Source organism: Suncus etruscus, chromosome 9 (genome assembly GCF_024139225.1).
Source record: "Suncus etruscus isolate mSunEtr1 chromosome 9, mSunEtr1.pri.cur, whole genome shotgun sequence".
NCBI lineage: Eukaryota > Metazoa > Chordata > Mammalia > Eulipotyphla > Soricidae > Suncus > Suncus etruscus.
The window spans coordinates 48,941,108-48,960,293 of NC_064856.1; the positions used below are offsets into that span (position 1 = coordinate 48,941,108).

The 19,186-nt window shown below is 46.8% G+C and overlaps 1 protein-coding gene and 1 long non-coding RNA gene across 2 annotated transcripts in view; one reads left to right on the forward strand and one right to left on the reverse strand.

The window, feature by feature from the left end:
* Positions 1-3,967, reverse strand: part of SLCO2B1 (solute carrier organic anion transporter family member 2B1) — a 47,001-nt gene extending 43,034 nt beyond the window's left edge. The window contains exon 1 of the mRNA XM_049780275.1: positions 3,723-3,967. Coding sequence (XP_049636232.1) covers positions 3,723-3,738 — 16 coding nt within the window. The 5' untranslated portion in view covers positions 3,739-3,967. The remainder of the gene's footprint in view (positions 1-3,722) is intronic.
* The window catches only part of LOC126018357 (uncharacterized), a 112,250-nt gene that overhangs the window by 78,095 nt on the left and 14,969 nt on the right, over positions 1-19,186 (forward strand). The window contains exon 2 of the long non-coding RNA XR_007498915.1: positions 17,780-17,912. This is a non-coding gene — a long non-coding RNA (uncharacterized LOC126018357). The remainder of the gene's footprint in view (positions 1-17,779; positions 17,913-19,186) is intronic.

A 19,186-nucleotide genomic window follows, 5' to 3' on the forward strand; every position in this document is an offset into this window, starting at 1 on the left:
CACAGTCCCTCCCACACACACCATGTTCTGCCATTAAGGTAAGGGTGAGGTCAGCCTTGGGTATGGTAAGTTTCTAATGTCAGGGTTACTGATAGATGCCAGAAAGGCTCACGGACTGGAGCCAGAAATGAAGAAATCTAGGCTGTTCACATGTGGGAAGGAACCAGATGCCACAGCAGGCAAAGGAGCCCAGCATAAGTGAGGTGCCCCACCTGTCTTCTTAGCTAAGGACCCGAGTACTCTAGAACTTCGTAAGATGCCAAGGGGGGTGGGGGAGTTGTGTTATAAAGGGTGATAAGAAGTTTCTGGAAACTCCCCAGCCTCTAGCATTCACAAGTGCCAGAAACAGAGCTGGGGTGTAGGAATCAAGCAGAAAAAACATCAGGCCAGGAAAGCTAGAGCTAGGCAAGGGAGATGAAGGTGGGAGGCACCAGACTGGACCCCAACACTGTCTCATGAATGAAACCCCACCATGCGTTTGCTTGCTTCTCCTCTGTATCACAGCAGAGGGGTCAGGTTGTGATGAGCAATGAACAGCCCGTTCTCTGCCTGACGGTCTCATCCTGATGGTTAGGCGACCCTGACCCATTGAATTTGTCCGCAGTGGACTCTGAATTCGACTGTTTGTTTTGCTGCTTATAGCATTGTAACCCAAAGTGTCTTATTTTTGTTGTTGATTTTGTTTTTTGAAATTTTTTGGTTTGGGGGCCACACCCAGCGGCACTCAGGGGTTACTCCTGGATCTGCACTCAGAAATCGCTCATGGCAGGTTTGGGGGACCATATGGTATTCAGGGATCCAACCCAGGTCCATCTCAGGTTGGCCGTGTGTAAGGCAAATGCCCTACTGCTGTGCTATCTCTCCAGCTCCTACACCAAGGTATCTGATTCAACCTGTTTTCCTTTAGTGGGAGGGAGAGAGGCTTGGGGTGGTGCAAGTGAGGAAATGTCAGCTCCAAGAGTCTGGAAGGGAGTAATCTTCCTCCACAGTGCTGGGGTCCTTCACTCCCACCCCACTGCAGCAGTGAGGTTCTCCCTCAGTGATCAAGGCAAGGAGAACCCCCTCCTCCCAATCCCAGGTTCTATACGTCCTCTGTCCTGTACATATTATTTTCAGTGGTGCAGCTCTTTCTTCCCAACAATTTGTTTCATATCTATGAAGCCTGATCCAGCTTGCAAGCATGCTGGTAATTGATCAGAGAACTAGTCAGAAGCTGAAGCCAGTGCTTGGGGAAGAGTCTGAGGTGGGAGGCTCTAAGATGAGCCCTTTGGTACTGCTGTTCCCAGTTCAACCTGACCAGGCACTTCAAGAGGAGTCAAAGATCAAAGGAAGAGAGGGGGTGCATGGGGAGTTTTGGTATTGGCTGTCCTTTGGTGGAAATTCCTTTCCCAGGACCCTTGAGGGGGTTACGGAAGGACAGTCACCTATTTAAATTCCAGCTGTTATGGGTCTCCCAGATCTTGCTTCTGGAAAGAGATACATTAGGGCGAAGCAAGGACCCAGCACTTTCTGGTGGTTTCCAAACAGAGTCAGAGACCCCAAGTTCGGACTTTCTGTTCCTACTTCTAGCTATGGTTAATCCATCTAGGCTCAGGATCTCCCTGAAAATAACATTAGGTCTCTAGTCAGTCTTCTGAGGCCCAACATGGAGCCCTAGGCCTGCAGAGAGGGGAACATGGGCTAAGGCAGCTACCAACTGTAACCCAAGTTCTAATTCATCTTTCTCTGTGCTGACACTTATTCCCAAGGGCTCTGGTGCACCCCATGCCATCTTTACCAGAAGAGCATTCTTGAAGAGAAACAAACTTTTAAAACAGGAAAGGAAGGAAAGGAATGTGAGGGTGTGTGGAGACAGGTAGGGAAGGGAAGAGTGAAACTGCAGATGCTTTCACAGCATGTCACCTCTGCCACTCTATACTAGGATCTGGGCCTTCAGGAATAGATCCAATAAGTCCTCCCCCAGGGCACCCTACCTGGGAAAGGGCCTCCTTTGCCACTGGTTCTAACCCTGGGCTCTGGGCTAAAGCCTGTAAACAGCACCAAGCACCACACTTATTTGTCTATTGGAGGGTTTTACTGAAACAGGCTACAGCTCTACAGACAGCCAAACCCAGGTCACATGGATGGAGATGACAGACCCTGGGCCTACCCAGAGGTCTCTTCTCATCTGCCCCCTCCCAAGACTAACAATAAATAGCTTCTGTCAGCATAGAAAGTCACCCATGACTATCTTAGTTATTGCCTGCACATTGATAGAACAGAACCAGCACCTGTTAATGGGATCTAGGCAAGTTACCATCTGTTGCACCAATCCTGAGATCTGATGAAACAGGCAAGGCTGAGTCTGGAGAAAAGACTGTGCCCCACCTTGCCTTTCTCATTAGCCTCTGTATAGGAGATGGGGTTTATGGGAGGGCAGATAAAGTCATGAGGGTGAGGGCAAGCAGAGTGAGGTGAGAAGGAACAGGATGAGTGGTGTTGAACTATGTTGTCAGGCTCTGGGTTCCTCTCTGTAAAACTTGATCACTGACCAGGTGATCTTGGCCAATATCTTGCCCTTTCTGAATCTGGTTCCCCACTGGAAAATGAGAGCAAGTTTCTGTATCCTCCAGCAGCCTGTGACTAGACTTAGAAATAGGAACCTTGGGCTGCTATTTCTTACTCTGGGACCCAGCCTGACTGCCAGGTATTTGTTCTCAGCTGAACCCAGGGGCTGAGAGAGCCACAGACATCACCCAGCCTCTAGTCTAGGTCCTCCCTATGTGGGTCAATCCACTCCCTCCCTCACCTGGAATTTGACCAGGACCATGGGGAATTTGGGTTGTCAATGGCTGGTCTCCAGATGATCTCACCCCAAATTTGACCTCACTGTCATCTCTCCTGTGAGGGCCCCAGAGGAAGCTTCCACCCCCACCCTCCTTCCTGATGCTGCCCTGAGCAAGTTGAACTTGGCTGTGTGGGGGTGGCCTTTTACCCCGAGGTGAGAGTCAGCTGAGAGGGAGGCAGAGTTGTTTAGGACCTTGGTTGCTTTCTTTGCTTCTTTGCCCAATAAATGCTGGGTGCGGAATAAGACAATGCGACCCAGAACAAGCACTTCTGCTCCTTCCCCCACATGGTGCCCCTGCCAAACCAGGCTTAGCTTCTAAAGGGCAGTTCCCTTCATCTTGCTCCCCACCCCACAATGTAGACTCTGCATTGGTTTCTCTTTCGTGTCATCTGTGTGTGATATCTCTGCCTCTGTCTCTGAATCTATCTCTGTCTGTCTTTCTATCTGTGTGTGTGTGTGTGTGTGTGTGTGTGTGTGTGTGTGTCTTCATCTATGCAGCTTTCTCCCCATATGTCTGTGTTCTTTAAGCCTTTGCACAGCTCTGTTGATCTCCGGACTTACTCTGGCCCCAGTTTATATCTCTTTCTCTGCTTTTTCAGAGAGGAAGAATTGGGCTTAGTGGGGTACAGGTCTGCCTTCCAACTATCCTCTTGCTCTCTGACTCATCAGCGAGGTCGTCTGGACACTCACTTCAGCTGAGTAAACAGGATCCCTCCCTTTCCCTCAGTCACTCTCCCTTCTCTCTGCATGTCCTCGCTGGTTGCAACCACATACCTGGCTGTGGAGGATCCTAGAGCGCTCACTCTCCCAGCACACCCATTTTCACTCTACACCTTTGCCCTGGAATGCAACCCCCATACTCCCTCCCGGTGCCCCTGCCTTTGTCTGTACTTACCTATCCTGGGCCCCATGGTTTCTGAGGTGCAGTGTGTTGTAGCCCTGATTTCAGGATCTGGGATCGGCCAGGGAGAAGGGATGAGTCCTCACCAGAGATTGCAGGGTTAGAGTCCTGGCAGGATGTGCCAATAGTGGGGCCTCTGGTTCTGGGCAGCAGATTTCTGGCCCACAGCCACCACTTCCAGGTCTGGGTCTAGAAATTCTGTTATACTTGACCGTGCTCCACAAGTGCCTTGCCTAGCCTGTTCCTTCTCCAAATTCCTCTGATATTAGCCTGGGCGTCCTTGGCCTAAGAGGGAGGCTGGGTCTATTTAGATCCAGCCCTTGTGTGGGAGGTGACCACAGGCAGACCTCCCCCAAGTTGCTGGTCTGGGCCTGTTACCAGCATTGCTTTGGACACTTTATTCTACTCTTTTGCCATGGAGGAAACAGATGGCAGAAGACATAGACATGTTCCCCAAGCCCCAGGATCAATCAATCTGACCCCCCTACTGTCTTCTCTGAGATTTATCAGAGCCCTCTCACCACCAAGCTCTAATTCCTATCATAGAATATTGTTACTCCACTGTCTTCATCCACTGAACCCTCTTCTTAATCTCTCACCTCCTTTTTCTCAATTCCATTTCTGTGCTGAGCTCCAGGACCCAAGGAGAGGAGACTATCCTCCTGTGAGCTTCGGTGTCCAGCCTGCTTGGGAGTGTAGCTCATAGTAGTAGCCCCATGAAAGGCAGCCAACTCAGAGGCGGTGCTAGCAAAGTGGGATGCAGAGGGTAGATAAAAAGTTTCCAGAGTTTTCCAGAATGAAGATTGAGATCCACACAGAGCAAGGTCCTCTTTCAGGCTTGCCCTTTGCCTGTTGGGTGACTTTAGGCAAGTTCCTGTACGTGAGTTTACTCATCTATTGAGAAGAGACAGGATTCCACAATGTTGGCTGGCAGGCAGTGAAACTCAGTGATAGGGAAAAAAGCCAGATTCAACAGTTGCAAATAGAAAAACAAAGCTGGAGACCTGGTTTCTTTAAAAAATTATTTATCATTATTTATTTATTATTTTATTTATTTATTATTAGTTACCATGAATTACAGTTATTTCTGATTGGGTTTTAGGCCTTTTTTGTTCATTTATTTGTTTGGATTTGGGCCATACCCACTAGTGCTCAGGGTTTACTTCTAGACCTGAGCTAAGGAATTATTCCTGGAGGACTTGGGGACCATATGTGATGCTGGGGATCAAACCTGGGTCAGCTACAAGGATGGCATCTCCAGCCCCAAATGACAGGTACTTTTAATATAAATGTTGGGCACTGTGAGGTATATATAGTACTGTGATTGAGGAGGTTTCATGCAGAAATTTTCACCAACTTTCACACACACACCTTCACCATTGTTGTTGTTGTTGTTGTGGTGGTGGTGGTGGTGGTGGTGGTTGTTCATCATCATCATCATCTTCTTCTTCTTCTTCTTCTTCTTCTTCTTCTTCTTCTTCTTCTTCTTCTTCTTCCCCCCTTTTCCCATTTTAGACATTATGGTTGCAATACTGTTATTGAAGGGGGTATCATGCATTTCACTTTATTTCCTTTAAATTTCTAGTTCTTGTCCAGAGTGATCATTTCCATTACTGTCATAGTTGTTCCTTCTCTGACACTTGATCTCTCTTACTTGTGTGATTAGTAAGAGGACACCCTCTATCCCAACCTTGTAGGCCAGGTACTAATTCATTTTACAGATGAGGCAAGCATCTCAACTACACACAGTACAGAAGTTTTCCAGGCTATAGGTGGAGGAGCCATATCTTGAATCTCTGATGCTAGAACCAGACTTTCCCCTCTTCTCTTTTACTCCTTCTGAAGAAAACTTCCAGGTTTCCCCAAATTCAGCCTATTGAAATTCACTGATATAGTTTAGGAATAGGGTCTTTTTACAGGCTGGAGCTAGGGGGCTGGATTCTTTCTTTTCTTCTTTTCCTCACTCAATGAGGAACTTATGCACCTGTCATTGAGCACTTAGTAGCTGTATAAAGGCTCTATTAGGATGTGGAAAGTTTTTGCAATAATCACAGATACTCTGGCACATCATTGGCTTTGAATATAGACATACTATAGAATTAATGAATCGGAGAAAGAAGAAATAAATGGCAGAGCACAAACTAGGAAAGATCATAGTTATATTGGATTGACAAAAGATCCTGCTTGGAAAAAAAATAAGTTGGGTTTATGTCTCTAAACATTTATGTACATATGGATAGATGCATAGTCTTTCTATTTGTTTATTGGGACCTCCTAAATAGTGTTTAGGAGGGTCAGCAGTATAATGAGATCTGCTTATGCCCTCTGGAATACCAGCAATGCTCCAGGAACTATGCGGAATCTAGGATTGAACAAACTGGGACTGGTAGTATGCAAGGCATGTACCTTAAACCCTCTCCAGCCCTCTTTACTGCATGATAAAATTGGTGTTGATTAAACTAAATATGAAACACCAGTGATACATGCCGATATCAATGTGTTAACCAAAGTGAACTTGCAAGTCACAAAGATTGTGAGGGTATATGTTGAGAAAGAAAGTCAACTTTAAGACTTTCTCAAAGCTCAGTTGCCTTATCTAGGCTCCGAACACTAAAAAAATTTTATACACAGATGGGCCTGGGCCAGAACCAGGACAGTTTCCCAATTCATTTCATCAAACATGGAAACAATTGTGTACACAGTATGGAACATATAGTGACCTAAGGCATGAACGTTATTTATCACTTTAGTTCATCTAGAGTTTGGGAACAGGAGCAAATGTCAGTTAACTGGGAGTTCTAGGGCCTAGTGAACAAGCACCTGAGCTAATTCTGCAAAGAGGTTCCCTTGGCAGTGGCCAGAGGTTGGAGTTTCACCTAGCCTGGCTTGTACTCAGGCCTTACCACTTATCAGCCTAGTGCCATATGACTAAGTCTTGTGCATTTCACAGATTCACACAATATGTGCAGATCTTAGAACCATCTGCGAAGCCCTACAGTTGGCAAACTTGATCCCTTTTACAGAGCCTTGTGCAGTTGGCAAAACCTGGCATAATTTTTAGAACTCTGCAGTCTTTGTAGTCCCTGATGACCAGTGCTGTATAACTAGTGCTGCTTCAGGGGCCAAATTGGATCTTGCTTCTATGTTCCTGGACTGTTTGCATAACCCAAGTTTCTTCTTCTCTTGAACTCAGTCCATGTAGAAAACACGTCTTTTTGAAAACCAGGAATCTTATAGATTTTTAATAGACATTTTTATTAAAGATTTATATATATGCCAAGGGAGTGAATTGCTATCCGTCCTAGGTCAGCTGCTTGCAAGGCAAACGCCCTACTGCTGCTGCACCACCACTCTGGCCCCTAGATTTATATATTTTTATAGAATATTTGAGGTTTAAACCCAAGATTCTGGGTTGCAAGCTAGAGACTTTTTTTCTGAGCCCAGCCCTAGAACTACTTGTGGTAGTAGTAAAGAGGACTATATCCTCTTTGAGTCTCAGTGTTTTCATCTATTAAATGGGATTGTGAGGGCCACCAACTTTTGTGAGGATGCCAGAAGATGAGGGTGGGAGCCATGTGAGAAGGGGAAGAGTGGCCAGAAACTCCTTCCTTAAAAAATCCTCCAAACTGTGCCTCAGCACTGTGCTGGCACTTCCTTTCTGGCTCCACAACCAGGAAGGGATGTCTATAAACAACACTAAATGCTCCTATAAATAAGTGCTTCAACCTGAAGTCTGGGACTTCTCTTCACCCAAGATACCTTTTGTGCTTCTACCCCAAGTTGTGCAGACAGCAACAGACATGCACCGCTCATGTTGTTGGCCCAGATACAGGACAGTCAGGTTGTTCTGATTTAAATCCTGAGCACCCAGGGTCTTAGACAAGTCTTTTCCTGGACACCTGGGTACCAGAGGGGGCTACAGTGAGAGTCCAGGAGAGCAGGGCTAACACATGGGATTCAGAAGGCAGAGAATGAACACACTGAGGGCTGTTCAGTACAACCTTCCTGATAAGAACAGGAAGCTGAGGGTAGCTCATCCCAATAGGGATGTTTTCCTCACGACATCTCTGACCCTCCTGAGCATCAGTTTCCCTAAGTAGCCTAGGATGGAGAGATCCATCCTGCTGAAATATCATACCTCTTTGTTGGTGTGTCTCCTGGGTCAAACAAGAAAAGTGCAGCTCTGCAAGCAGGTGGGATTCAGCCCTGACCATACTCATCATCCATCAGCCTCATATGACCTCAGCCTCCTCTAGTGAGCCCAGCCTGGTATAGCCATGTTACACTTTGGGCTTGAACTCCACCTGGATATTCCTCCTGAGCCCATCACCTCTTCCAGGATGCCTGTTTCCCCATCAGTAACCTTCCTCTGCCTCCTTGCTACTGCCTCCCTCTAGGCTGAAGGCAATAAAATTCTGAGTCCCAAAAAGAGCAGGAGTCTTGAGTGTCATTCAGTCCTAACCCATGAGGAAGATCACTGAGTCCTGGTTTCCTCTCTCTAGTGGAGATAATGGGGTACTATCCCAGTAGGCTGCATATTAAATCCGTGTTGTTGCTGTTGTTGTTGTTGTTGTTTTTTGGAGGGTCACACCCGGCAATGCTCAGTGATTACTCCTGGCTCTATGTTCAGAAATCGCTCCTGGCAGGCTCAGAGAACCATATGGGATGCCGAGATTTGAACCACCAATCTGCATGCAAGGCAAACAATGCCTTACCTTCATGCTATCTCTCCGGCCCCTGTTGTTGTTGTTGTTTTTAATAAATTTTGTAATAGAACCATCATGAGATACAAAGTTATTCATGATTGAGTTTCAGGTCATTCAATGTCCACCACTAATCCCTTTACTAGTGCATATTTCCCGCCACCAATGTCCCCAGTTTTCCCTCCCGCCTGCCTGTGCTTTTCTCTCTTTTGCACAACTCTGTCTATGCCAGCTTCTTTGTCCCAGGGCCCTGTTGGCTGCTTCAGGTCTAGCTGTGAGTTCACATGTCCTCTGATCCTCAGTGTCCTTGTTTGGAAATACCTTCTGGGGCTGCCTGGAGGCTCAGAAGGTATGATAGATGGAGAGCACTGACAGAGTTCAGGGCAGGGAACAGCTGCAAGTCATGATTAATCAGGTGGAGATGGCAATGGTGAGGAATCTTGTTATGGAATCAGAAGATGAGGAGGAAGTAAATCATGAGCCAGATACATGTCAGGCCATGGGCTGAGACACCAAGGAGCCTCCTGAGGTGAGAGGGAGCTCAAGAGAGAAACTGGGGTTCAGCAGGAGGTGAGCAGCCATTCTTGTTAGTAGCTTTGATTTTGTGGATGCCACTGGCTGGGCATGGGCTGGCCAGGGGACTCTTGCCCTGCCCTGCACCAACAGACAAACATCAACCATCCTCTGTTTTCTTACCATACAATCCTGCTGAGGCACACAGTCTCAGGTAGCTCTGCTCCATAGGTCAGACATACCATTTACTTTGTAAAGTGTCAGAAGAAGGACAGGAAAGTAGGCCTATGAATAATTTGGTTCTGGGAGAGAGTATAGGGGGATGGGTGCAGCAGAGGAATAAGCATCTCTCTACCTCTTGCTCTGGGAGAGGGAGCCACATCCTAAGTCACCCCATCCTCAAAACTTTGCAACGCTGATTCTAGTAAGGTCCCTACTGTAACTCCACCCTGGATTTAGGTGTACCTATCTGAGACCTGCCCATTTCTGGGAGGGGTCTTGGGAACTGAATATTAGGTGTGACCTTACCTGCAAGACCCCACCCATTCCTGGGAGGGGTCTTGGAATAGGGAGATAAGCCTTGGAGCCAGGGGATTAGGCGGCTGCCCTGCTGAGCTCTCTGGCTTTTGGCTGGCTCTCTGCGTTCTGGTCTTTGACCAGCATGGAGCCCAAAGGGAAGATGGCTGAAAGGAGTTAAGAAGCAGGGCTAAGAATAACTAGTGCTTGAAAGGTTATGAGTAGGCCACAAACATGTGGTGAATAGGGTATGAATAAAGCTGATGCTTCCTGATGCCTGCCTGTGAATGGGTTCAATACCCGTCGCTTTCCTGAACCCCAGACCCACCGGTTCATGGGGGTTGCGGAGCCACGTGGCCTGGGATGGCAGAGAGAAATCCATCCTTCACCATCCAGCTCCATCATTAATTATTTGATTCTACACCCTACTACCACCTTTGTAGGTCAGGCTCCCGTGGGGAATGTAGGTAGGCCTGGTAGCACAGGTGTTGACTGAGTGGGCCAAGGGAATGGCAGGGCACTCACTGCTTGTGCTCCCTCTGCACTCCTGTGTACACCCTCTCAATATTCTCTCAACCTGGTCCCCTCAAGCTGCATTTTTCCCCCTAGGTGTTAAGCCGCTAGTAGCTCAGGCCTTTTGCCATCAGAATAAACCCCTAGTTCTCAGCCCTGTCTGCTCCTTTCCTCAACTTGCCAGTGAGAGTGATACTGTGAGTGATCAGAAAGTGGGGGAGCTGGAAGACAGCTCAGAAGACCCGATGGAAACACATTCTTTGTATGTTGGAGACTCTTGATGTGATCCTGGGCACCATATGGTCTCCTGAGCACCACTGGAATGAACTCTGGGTTCAGAGCCAGGAGTAGTCACCAAACACTCCACAGTGTGACCCTCAAATCGCTGTTCCACTCTACCCATGAAAAGATTTTTGCTTAGAGAATTGGCCTGCTAGGGCCTAACTACAGACTTCTCTTGGTTACTGTGTACTTCACTTTATGTAGTTATGTGTCCCCAAATATCTACAAGATGACACTCTCTACTCGGCACATTTGTCAGCACATGTGACATTAGCTTGGGCCGCTGGAGTGTAACTATCACTGCCTTTTAGCTCCAAAATGTTCCCATATGCTCAAACGGCTACTTCATGCCAGTGTGTGATTTCAACCTAACTTGTCTTGTCACCTCCTGGGCAGAAAGGGGTGCATTTCCTTGAGAAAGTGCAGTTACTCAGGCACAGATTTGTTTCTTCTGTAGACTTTGAGTCTATGATTGGGGCCAGGAGTTGACTAAGGGACCAGAGTCACCCTCTCCACTCTACAAGGAGACTGGAATTGAGGAAAGCAAGGAGCAGAGGTTGTGGCTACTGATGAACCCCAAAGCTAAACAAGCAAGAAGAGGCATTCTGGCATCTGGGGATGCTCTTGGCGGGTCCTGGAGAAGGCTCAATGTTTTCTGTTCTTGCTGTTTACTCGGAGTATCATTTGCTGCTTGTATCTGACTCTATCAATATCTTTCTTTCTTTCTTTCTTTCTTTCTTTCTTTCTTTCTTTCTTTCTTTCTTTCTTTCTTTCTTTCTTTCTTTCTTTCTTTCTTTCTTTCTTTCTTTCTTTCTTTCTTTCTTTCTTTCTTTCTTTCTTTCTTTCTTTCTTTCTTTCTTTCTTTTCTTTCTTTCTTTCTTTCTTTCTTTCTTTCTTTCTTTCTTTCTTTCTTTCTTTCTTTCTTTCTTTCTTTCTTTCTTTCTTTCTTTCTTTCTTTCTTTCTTTCTTTCTTTCTTTCTTTCTTTCTTTCTTTCTTTCTTTCTTTCTTTCTTTCTTTCTTTCTTTCTTTCTTTCTTTCTTTCTTTCTTTCTTTCTTTCTTTCTTTCTTTCTTTCTTTCTTTCTTTCTTTCTTTCTTTCTTTCTTTCTTTCTTTCTTTCTTTCTTCTTTTTTTTTTGGCCACATCCGGTAATGCTCAGGGGTTACTCCTTGGCTATATGCTCAGAAATCACCGCTGGCTTGAGGGACCATATGGGACGCTGGTGGATCAAACCGTGATCTGTCCTAGGTCAGCCGCGTGCAAGACAAACGCCCTACTGCCTATCAATATCTTTCTGGCCCCTCACCCTTTTTACCTTCTCTGTTCTCCCTGTCCCCCAATCCCTACAAACACACTTTTCTTCAATTTACTTTATCCTTCTGTTCCTAGCACTCAGGTTTTAAATAGTCTCACCCTTAAAGTAACATTGCCCTTATTTCAGCGACTTCACCATTACACACCATTATTACACATTAAAACCTAGCTGTGGGGCCGGAGATATAGCATAGCGGTAAGGCGTTTGCCTTAGACACAGAAGGACAGTGGTTTGAATCCCGGCATCCCATACGGTCCCCCGAGCCTGCCAGGAGCTATTTCTGAGCATAGAGCCAGGAGTAACACCTGAGTGCTACCGGGTGTGACCCCAAAACAAAACAAAACAAACAAACAAAAAAAACATCTGTATCTTCTTAAAAGTAGATAGAGGCCAGAGCTAAGGGAGACAATAGAGCAGATTTGGTTTCCAGCAGTTTCAGGGAGGTCTGACATGGCAGTAAATCTGCTCAGGTCACAAGGTCTGCTCCTAGGGGTCTAGAGGATGGGACTCCTATCCCCTGAGTTAAACACTCATTTCCCAGAAATAACCAACAAAGGAAGCTTGTTTGACAAGAAGCAAAACAAGCCAATCTTTATCTTTGTTTTTAGGCCACAGCAGGCGGGGCTAAGACACTATTCCTGGCTCAGTGCTCATGCTTGAGGGAACTTGCGGTTACTGGGATTGAATCCTACATGCAAAGCCTGCACTTAGTCTGCTGAGCTGTCACCTGGATGCCCCCATCCTATCTTCAGTGCTGTCTGAGGCAGTATCTAAACAGGTGACATTAGGCCATGGCTCATTATTCTAAATCTTGGTTTTCTCAACTTTACAATGACTGCTGTAATGATGCTGGCATTTGCTATTGTACGTCCTTTACTTTGATGAGCTCCAAGTTTCAACAACACACTCTAATCCCACACTCAGAAATGAGGAAGCTGAGGCTGACACTGGTTATGCAGCTGGGAAGAGACAGACCAAGACAACATAGAGTCTGGTCCCTGAGCTCTTGCCAAGAAACATGACACTGAACTGTCTCCAATGGCTGATCTGATGCTGTCTCTGATGCCCAGTTCCATGAACAGAACCTTGAACTGGGCACTGGAACTAGGTTCCAGCCCCCTGTACTGATGGCTGCCCAGTTACCTGAGCTGTACCACTATTGCTACAAATGTCCATCCCACAGCAGGAAGCACTTGAACCCCATTTGATGATTCCTAGATTCTACACCTACCCAGACTTTGTCCTGAGTTCACCTGTTCTTGGGATCCCCTGTGGGGACTTTGGGCTCAGCAAATTCTCTTTGGCCTGCCCTCCCAGCTGACTCCTCCTCTCCCCATAGGGTACCCTCCTTCACAGGTTACATTTCTATCATTTCATCCCCCTCCAGTTTTTCTCCAGTCTCCTTACTACTTTGCAACCCAGCTCTGCCCACCATATTCAGCCAGAGCCATCTATCCAGTGCTCATTTCTAACACTAATACCCTTGCCTCCGAGCACAGTTGGGTTCTAGCCTGCCATGAAGTGCTCACCCACATCTCTGGGGACTCTGCCTTGTTCCCACCCCTCCCCAGCATTTGTGCGCATGAATCTTGGTGCCTGTTCGTATGCAGTGCTCCCTGACCAAAGTGCCTCTTCTCTTTGAGACAGAATCAGCACCTTTCCCTTCAAGGAGCACTACCCTGCCTGATCCCCCAAGCACCCAGTCTTTTAGATAGGGAGTGAATGTGGATAGGATCTCATCTTAGTCTCTATCTGATCTTGCCTCACTGGTAGAAACCTCAGCAGAGGAGGAATGTTTCAGAGACAGCTGCTCTGTGCACCATTGGTGTGCAAACTAGTACTTAAAAAAACTATGGGGCCGGTGAGGTGGTGCTAGAGGTAAGGTGTCTGCCTTGCAAGCACTAGCCAAGAAAAAATTGTGACCACGGTTCGATCCCCCGGCGTCCCATATGGTCCCCCCCAAGCCAGGGGCAATTTCTGAGCGTTTAGCCAGGAGTAACCCCTGAGCAGCAAACCGGTGTGGCCCATATATATATATGATATAAAAAAACTAATCAAGCAAACACATGTTGTTGGCCAGTTACCCCCCAACTCACAAAGGGGAGACAGAAGCAGAGAGAAATGAAGACACTTGAAGAGAAAGGGTTTTCAGGGAGTCCCTCGGATTCCCACCCATGTCTATGGCCCCAGAGCTGGGGCCACACTGCCTCCTGGTGGTGGGATGGATGGAATCTGGTCTCTTCCCCATGTCTCCTACCCTGCTCTCCCTGCACTTATTTCTATCTCCGCTTTCCTCCTTGGCACTTTCCTTTTCTAGCCACTTGTCTGTCAGAGCTGGAGCGGGTGAGACGAGGAGCAGGAGGGTGAGACAGAGAGAGACAGTGTCACTTCATCTTGTCAGGAGGGCAGAGTGGCACTAGGACAGGCAAGGGCAGGGCCTGCTTTGTGGGTGCTTTGACTTTCTGCACTGAATGAACCCCAGCATGCTGCTTCTGGGATCTGAGAGACCTCCAGGAGCATCTTCTTGAGGGAATAAGATCTGGGGGTCCTTTCCACCCCAGAGAGGTGGTCAGGGCTGTGTCATCTGGGAAAATACTCAGGACACCAACTCCTGTCGGTCCACTCTTCCTAGGCTGCACCTATGCAGTCCTGGAGAGATGCAATGATTACTCAGACCCCCATTAAACAGAAGGAGGGAGTGCCAGAGATCCATGCCCTGCCTGAATAAAAATCTGTGGACAATGTCCCTGCTACCCTTGTCACCTTCCCCTCCCCTAATTCTCCCCTCACTTTTGCACTAAGCATCACTCACACTTACCAGCATTGTTCAATCAGTAGTCCTACCATTTTTGTCATTTTCCTTGGAGTTATTTGGTGGCATCTAGAGATTATGCCTGGTTATATGCTCAGGGATACCTGGTGAAGCTCAGGGAACCAGGCATGATGCCAGGACTGGGCTGGGTCAGTGCTCTGCCCATTGTACCATTGCTCTGCCCCCGTGCCACTTTTCTTTACGCCTCCTCTCCCGTGAGTCAGCAGGAATCATTCTCTGGGACTCTCTGTTGTGATGTCCCGTTCTTGCTCCTCACCTTCTATTGGTGAAACTCCCACAAAGGAAGGAAGCAGTTGAACTCAGGTAGCCAGCCTCTGAAGGCAAGGACAATTGAACCCTGCCTGCCTCCTCACCACCCTCCAGTCAAGCATCTTGACACTGTCTTTAAAGCCGAATATCTTGAAAGCCTTGTCTGCTCTCAACACATTCAACCCCTCTCAGCTGGCTTCTCCGTGCATGTTTCCCTGGGGAATCTGTAGACACTCCTCCCTTTGCTTTCTTTGTCTGATACTCCTCAGTGTTCTATGAAGCTCTGACATTGCTCTGCCCTGGCTTTGCTTCCACCCACCTGGGACACTTTGCTCATTCACTTGGCAGATGCTTCCATCACAGGTCCCCTCAAGGTTCATTCTTCTCAGTCTCCCCAACCTGAAAGCGTAGACTTCTTCTTTTTTTTTTTTTTTTTTTTTTTTTTGGTTTTTGGGCCACACCCGGCGTTGCTCAGGGGTTACTCCTGGCTGTCTGCTCAGAAATAGCTCCTGGCAGGCACAGGGGACCATATGGGACACCGGGATTCGAATCAACCACCTTTGGTCCTGGATAGGCTGCTTGCAAGGCAAACGCCGCTGTGCTATCTCTCCAGGCCCCGCATGGACTTCTTTTTATGGGGGGAGACACACTTGGTGACATTCAGGGGTTGCTCAGGGGTTACTCCTTGCTACGTGCTCAGAAATTGCTCCTGGCTTAGGGGACCATTCGGAATGCTGGGGCATCAAACCGCAGTCTGTCCTAGGTTAGTGCGTGCAAGACAAACACCCTACCACTTGCGCCACCTCTCTGATTCCAAGTGTAGACTTCTTAAGAATTTGTCCCCACTCAGTTCCTCCTGCTGTGCATCATCTCTCTGTCAACATTTCTGCCATCTGCCTGGTCACCCAGCTGGTCTTCACTCATGCTCTTTGACATACAGATCCTGATTACTCCCTCTCCTCAGATGTCTCCATCCTGGAGAATTGAGACAGGTCCCAGAGGTGGGTTGGATCCAAGTTTTAGTTCTATAACCTCTCCTCAATTTTCTGGAAGACAATCAGACTAGAAATGACTCAGTACTTGACCTCCAGAGCACAGCCCTAAGAGTTGGCTAAGAAGGGACAGTTATTTGTGTTTTCATTTACTGCTTTACTTCTGCTTCAATCTCAGCTCTACAGACAGTAGGTGATGGCTCTGATACTTTTTTTTTTGTTTTTGGACCACACCCTGCAGTGCTCAGGGGGTTACTCCTGGCTTTCTGCTCAGAAATAGCTCCTGGCAGGCCCAGGGGACCACATGGGTCTCCAGGATTTGTAGGTCCTGGGTCGGCTGCTTGCAAGGCAAACACCGCTGTGCTATCTCTCCTGCCCTGGCTCTGATTCTTTTAATCCCTACCTCAAGGCTGGTGCTGACTGCCCAGTATCTACCTGCTAAGTTTTTCATCTTGGCCTAGAAATACAAGGAACCATAAATTGTCCCTGCCAACATCCCTAGCCTCACTCTCTGTGACTCCCCATCTCCACCTCTTCACTGCATTATACATACATCTATGTTTATCTGGCCACACCTCCTGGTTCTTTTGTCCTTTCTGAATGGCCCCCAATACACTGAACATGTGCTCTTTTATCCTCTGGCTAACAGATGTTGAAAGCCCCTTTGTTCCCTCCTGAATCCTGCGGCGCTAATAGAACTGAGGGTGACCAGTGGTCTGAATTTTCTCTGCCTCCGTACACAGCCAACTTTCTGCATGGTGGGATGCATACTCTGCCTCAGTGAAGATGATTTGGAAAGAGCCAGCCACAAAAAGCCAGGCTCAGAGCAAAAACCTCCTGGGGACTTGCAAAAGAGGTATTCCCCAACTTGATGTTTCCCATTTGAGGTAGCACTGATTTGGGAAGAGAAGGGAGAAGTTGTTAGTGTTCTGGTCACACCCACACTTATGAGGCTGCAAAAGAAGTGCCCAGAACTGATCATAATTCATGTAGGGGCAGAGCAGGACCCTAATCCCAGTTAGAGGAGCTCTGGGGGTCAGAAGATGGACTAAAATCCTTCTGCGCTACTTTATATCATCCTGCTTGACTGGATATGCTGCTCTTTTGCTATATAACTTTGCACAGTTGAAAGCCCCCTCTGGGACTCTCCCACCCCATCAACAGCAAGAAGGGAGAATGGCCAGAAGCTCTCTCTGGAATTGAAAATTGTCTGACTCTGGAGGAAGGCCAGAGAGAAAGTTCTGAAGTGCTCAGAACAACCAAACTTCAATTTTTGCCTGCCCGTACCCCAAGAAGCTGACCTATGAAGACTCTGGCTTCATAGAAAAGTAGTAGTCAGAAACCTGCTCCAAGGAACTCCCAGCTGGGCAAGGGAGACCTGGAAGGCAATATCCAGAGTCAAGTGGGCTAGGCTGGAGCAGCCTTTTGTGTCCCATGCTGTAGTGTTAAGGAGTCTAGGTAGAGGACAGGAGTCTGGCTTTGTCCCAACTCCAGTGATACCTTGATGCAGCCATTCCCTTCTCTGAGCTTAAAGAATTAGCCTTAGTCTTAGTGCTAACACTGTTATTTGGGAAGTAAAGGGAAATGGGAGTTGGGCCTCAATGCTAATTTTTCAGGACGGTCTGTGATTACCTGGCAAACCCCACATCTAACTTTCATGCAAAAGGTCTACTGCTCAATCCACAGAGACTTATAAGGAAAGAAGTTTGTATTTCTTTGGGTACTAGAAGAGAAACAGCTATGCTTAGTCTACTTGAGTTTATTTTGTATCTTAAAATTATTTTGAAATGAAGCAAGATTTTTTTGTTTTGTTTTGTTTTGTTTTGAAGTCATACCCAGAAGTACTCAGGAGTTAGTTCTAGTTCTAGCCCCAAGGATCACTCCTAGCAGGCCTCGGGGGGTCAACAGGAGAATACTAGAATCAAATCAGGTCAACCGTGTGCAAGGTAAGTGCCCTACTTACTGTACTATCTCTCTGGCCTTGTGAAGCAAGATAGCTTTTACTGGAATCAATTTACTTAAATGTGAGAGGAAAGAAAGCAAGCAATACATATTCTAGAGGACCTGGGTTTGAGAGAGCAAGCTAATTTTTGTTTAAAGGTCGTTGATGTTTCCTTCATCTGTGTGTTTGTTCAGAAACAGCTGCTGAGGATTGAGGGCTTATCAGGAGCTAGTTCACCAGGCCCAGGTATATGATGCTTCAGCTCTGGACAGGCCTCAGGATGCCACAACTTGCAAGCAAATAAGCCCACTCCACTGCTTCTGTAATGTAAGTTCCTTACTGAAAAGAGCAATTTCCTAGCTCTGTAGTGCCTCTATTTAAGTGACTCATCCATCTGAAACTGTTTGAAAATGCCCTCGGAACAAAACAGAAATTTATAGTTGTCTCTGACATCAGCCTGAGAAACAGAAAGGAAAATAAGATTTTTTTTTAAATCTCAAATATGCAGTGCTGGAGGTACAGCAAGTAGAGCATTTGCCTTATATGCAGCCTACCAGAGTTTGATTCCTGGCATCCCATATGGTTCCTTGGGCCTGCCAGTAGCAATTTCTGAGTGCAGAGCCAAGAGTAACCCCTGCTGTGAGGTGTGGCTCAAAAACTGAAAATAAACACAACCCTCTAATGGGGAGGGGGAGCTGGAGTAATAATTCACAGGTAGGGCACTTGCTTTGCATGTGGCTGACCAAGGTTTGATCCCCAGCATCTTATATATTACTCTGAACATCACCAGAAATGATCCTAGAGTGCAGAGCCAGTAGTAATGCCTGAGCATTACCTGGTGTGATCCACTTCCCAAAATATAAAAAACCTCAAATGTAATTTTATTTATTTATTATTTGTTTAGGGCCATACCCAACGATGCTGGGAAGTCTACAAGAGGCTCTGTGCTCAATGATGCTCTTCATGGTGCTCAGGAACTCATGTGATTCCTGGGATGTAATTCAATCCTTTTGCATTAGCATTCAGTCTGTGCTCAGCCCAGGAATTCTCTCTCTAACCCTAATTAATGTTCCTTCAGGTGGAAACCACATATTCTGAATTCCCCATGTGGCCTGACTAAGAGGATAGAGTCAAAAGCCAGGGTCAGGAGACTTCGTTTCCAAGACTGAAAATGTTCTGATATCAAACTTCTGTTGACTAGTGGACACTTTCCAGCCCATCCCAGCCTGGCCTTCCATCTGTGAGGAAAGGATCAAGTCACCTGCAGTGCCTGTCTTCTCTTACATCTTTGTGTGCACGAGAAGGTTTTACTAGAAGGAAAGGTGATTTTTGAAAAAGGTGAGAAGACTGCACTGGTGAAGGGTGTGGTGTGTGTGTGTGTGTGTGTGTGTGTGTGTGTGTGTGTGTGCTTTTTATGACTGAAACCCAACTACAAACACGTTTGTAACCATGGTGCTTAAATAAAGATATTATTTTTAAAAAGAAAGGTGATTTTCGAAAATCCAGTAAAATAGTTCTTGGGTCACTGGTGGGAGAGAAGTGGTAATGTGAATGCTCATGTAGCTACCTCATTTCACTTAGTCAAGTAAAGGGTGAATCAA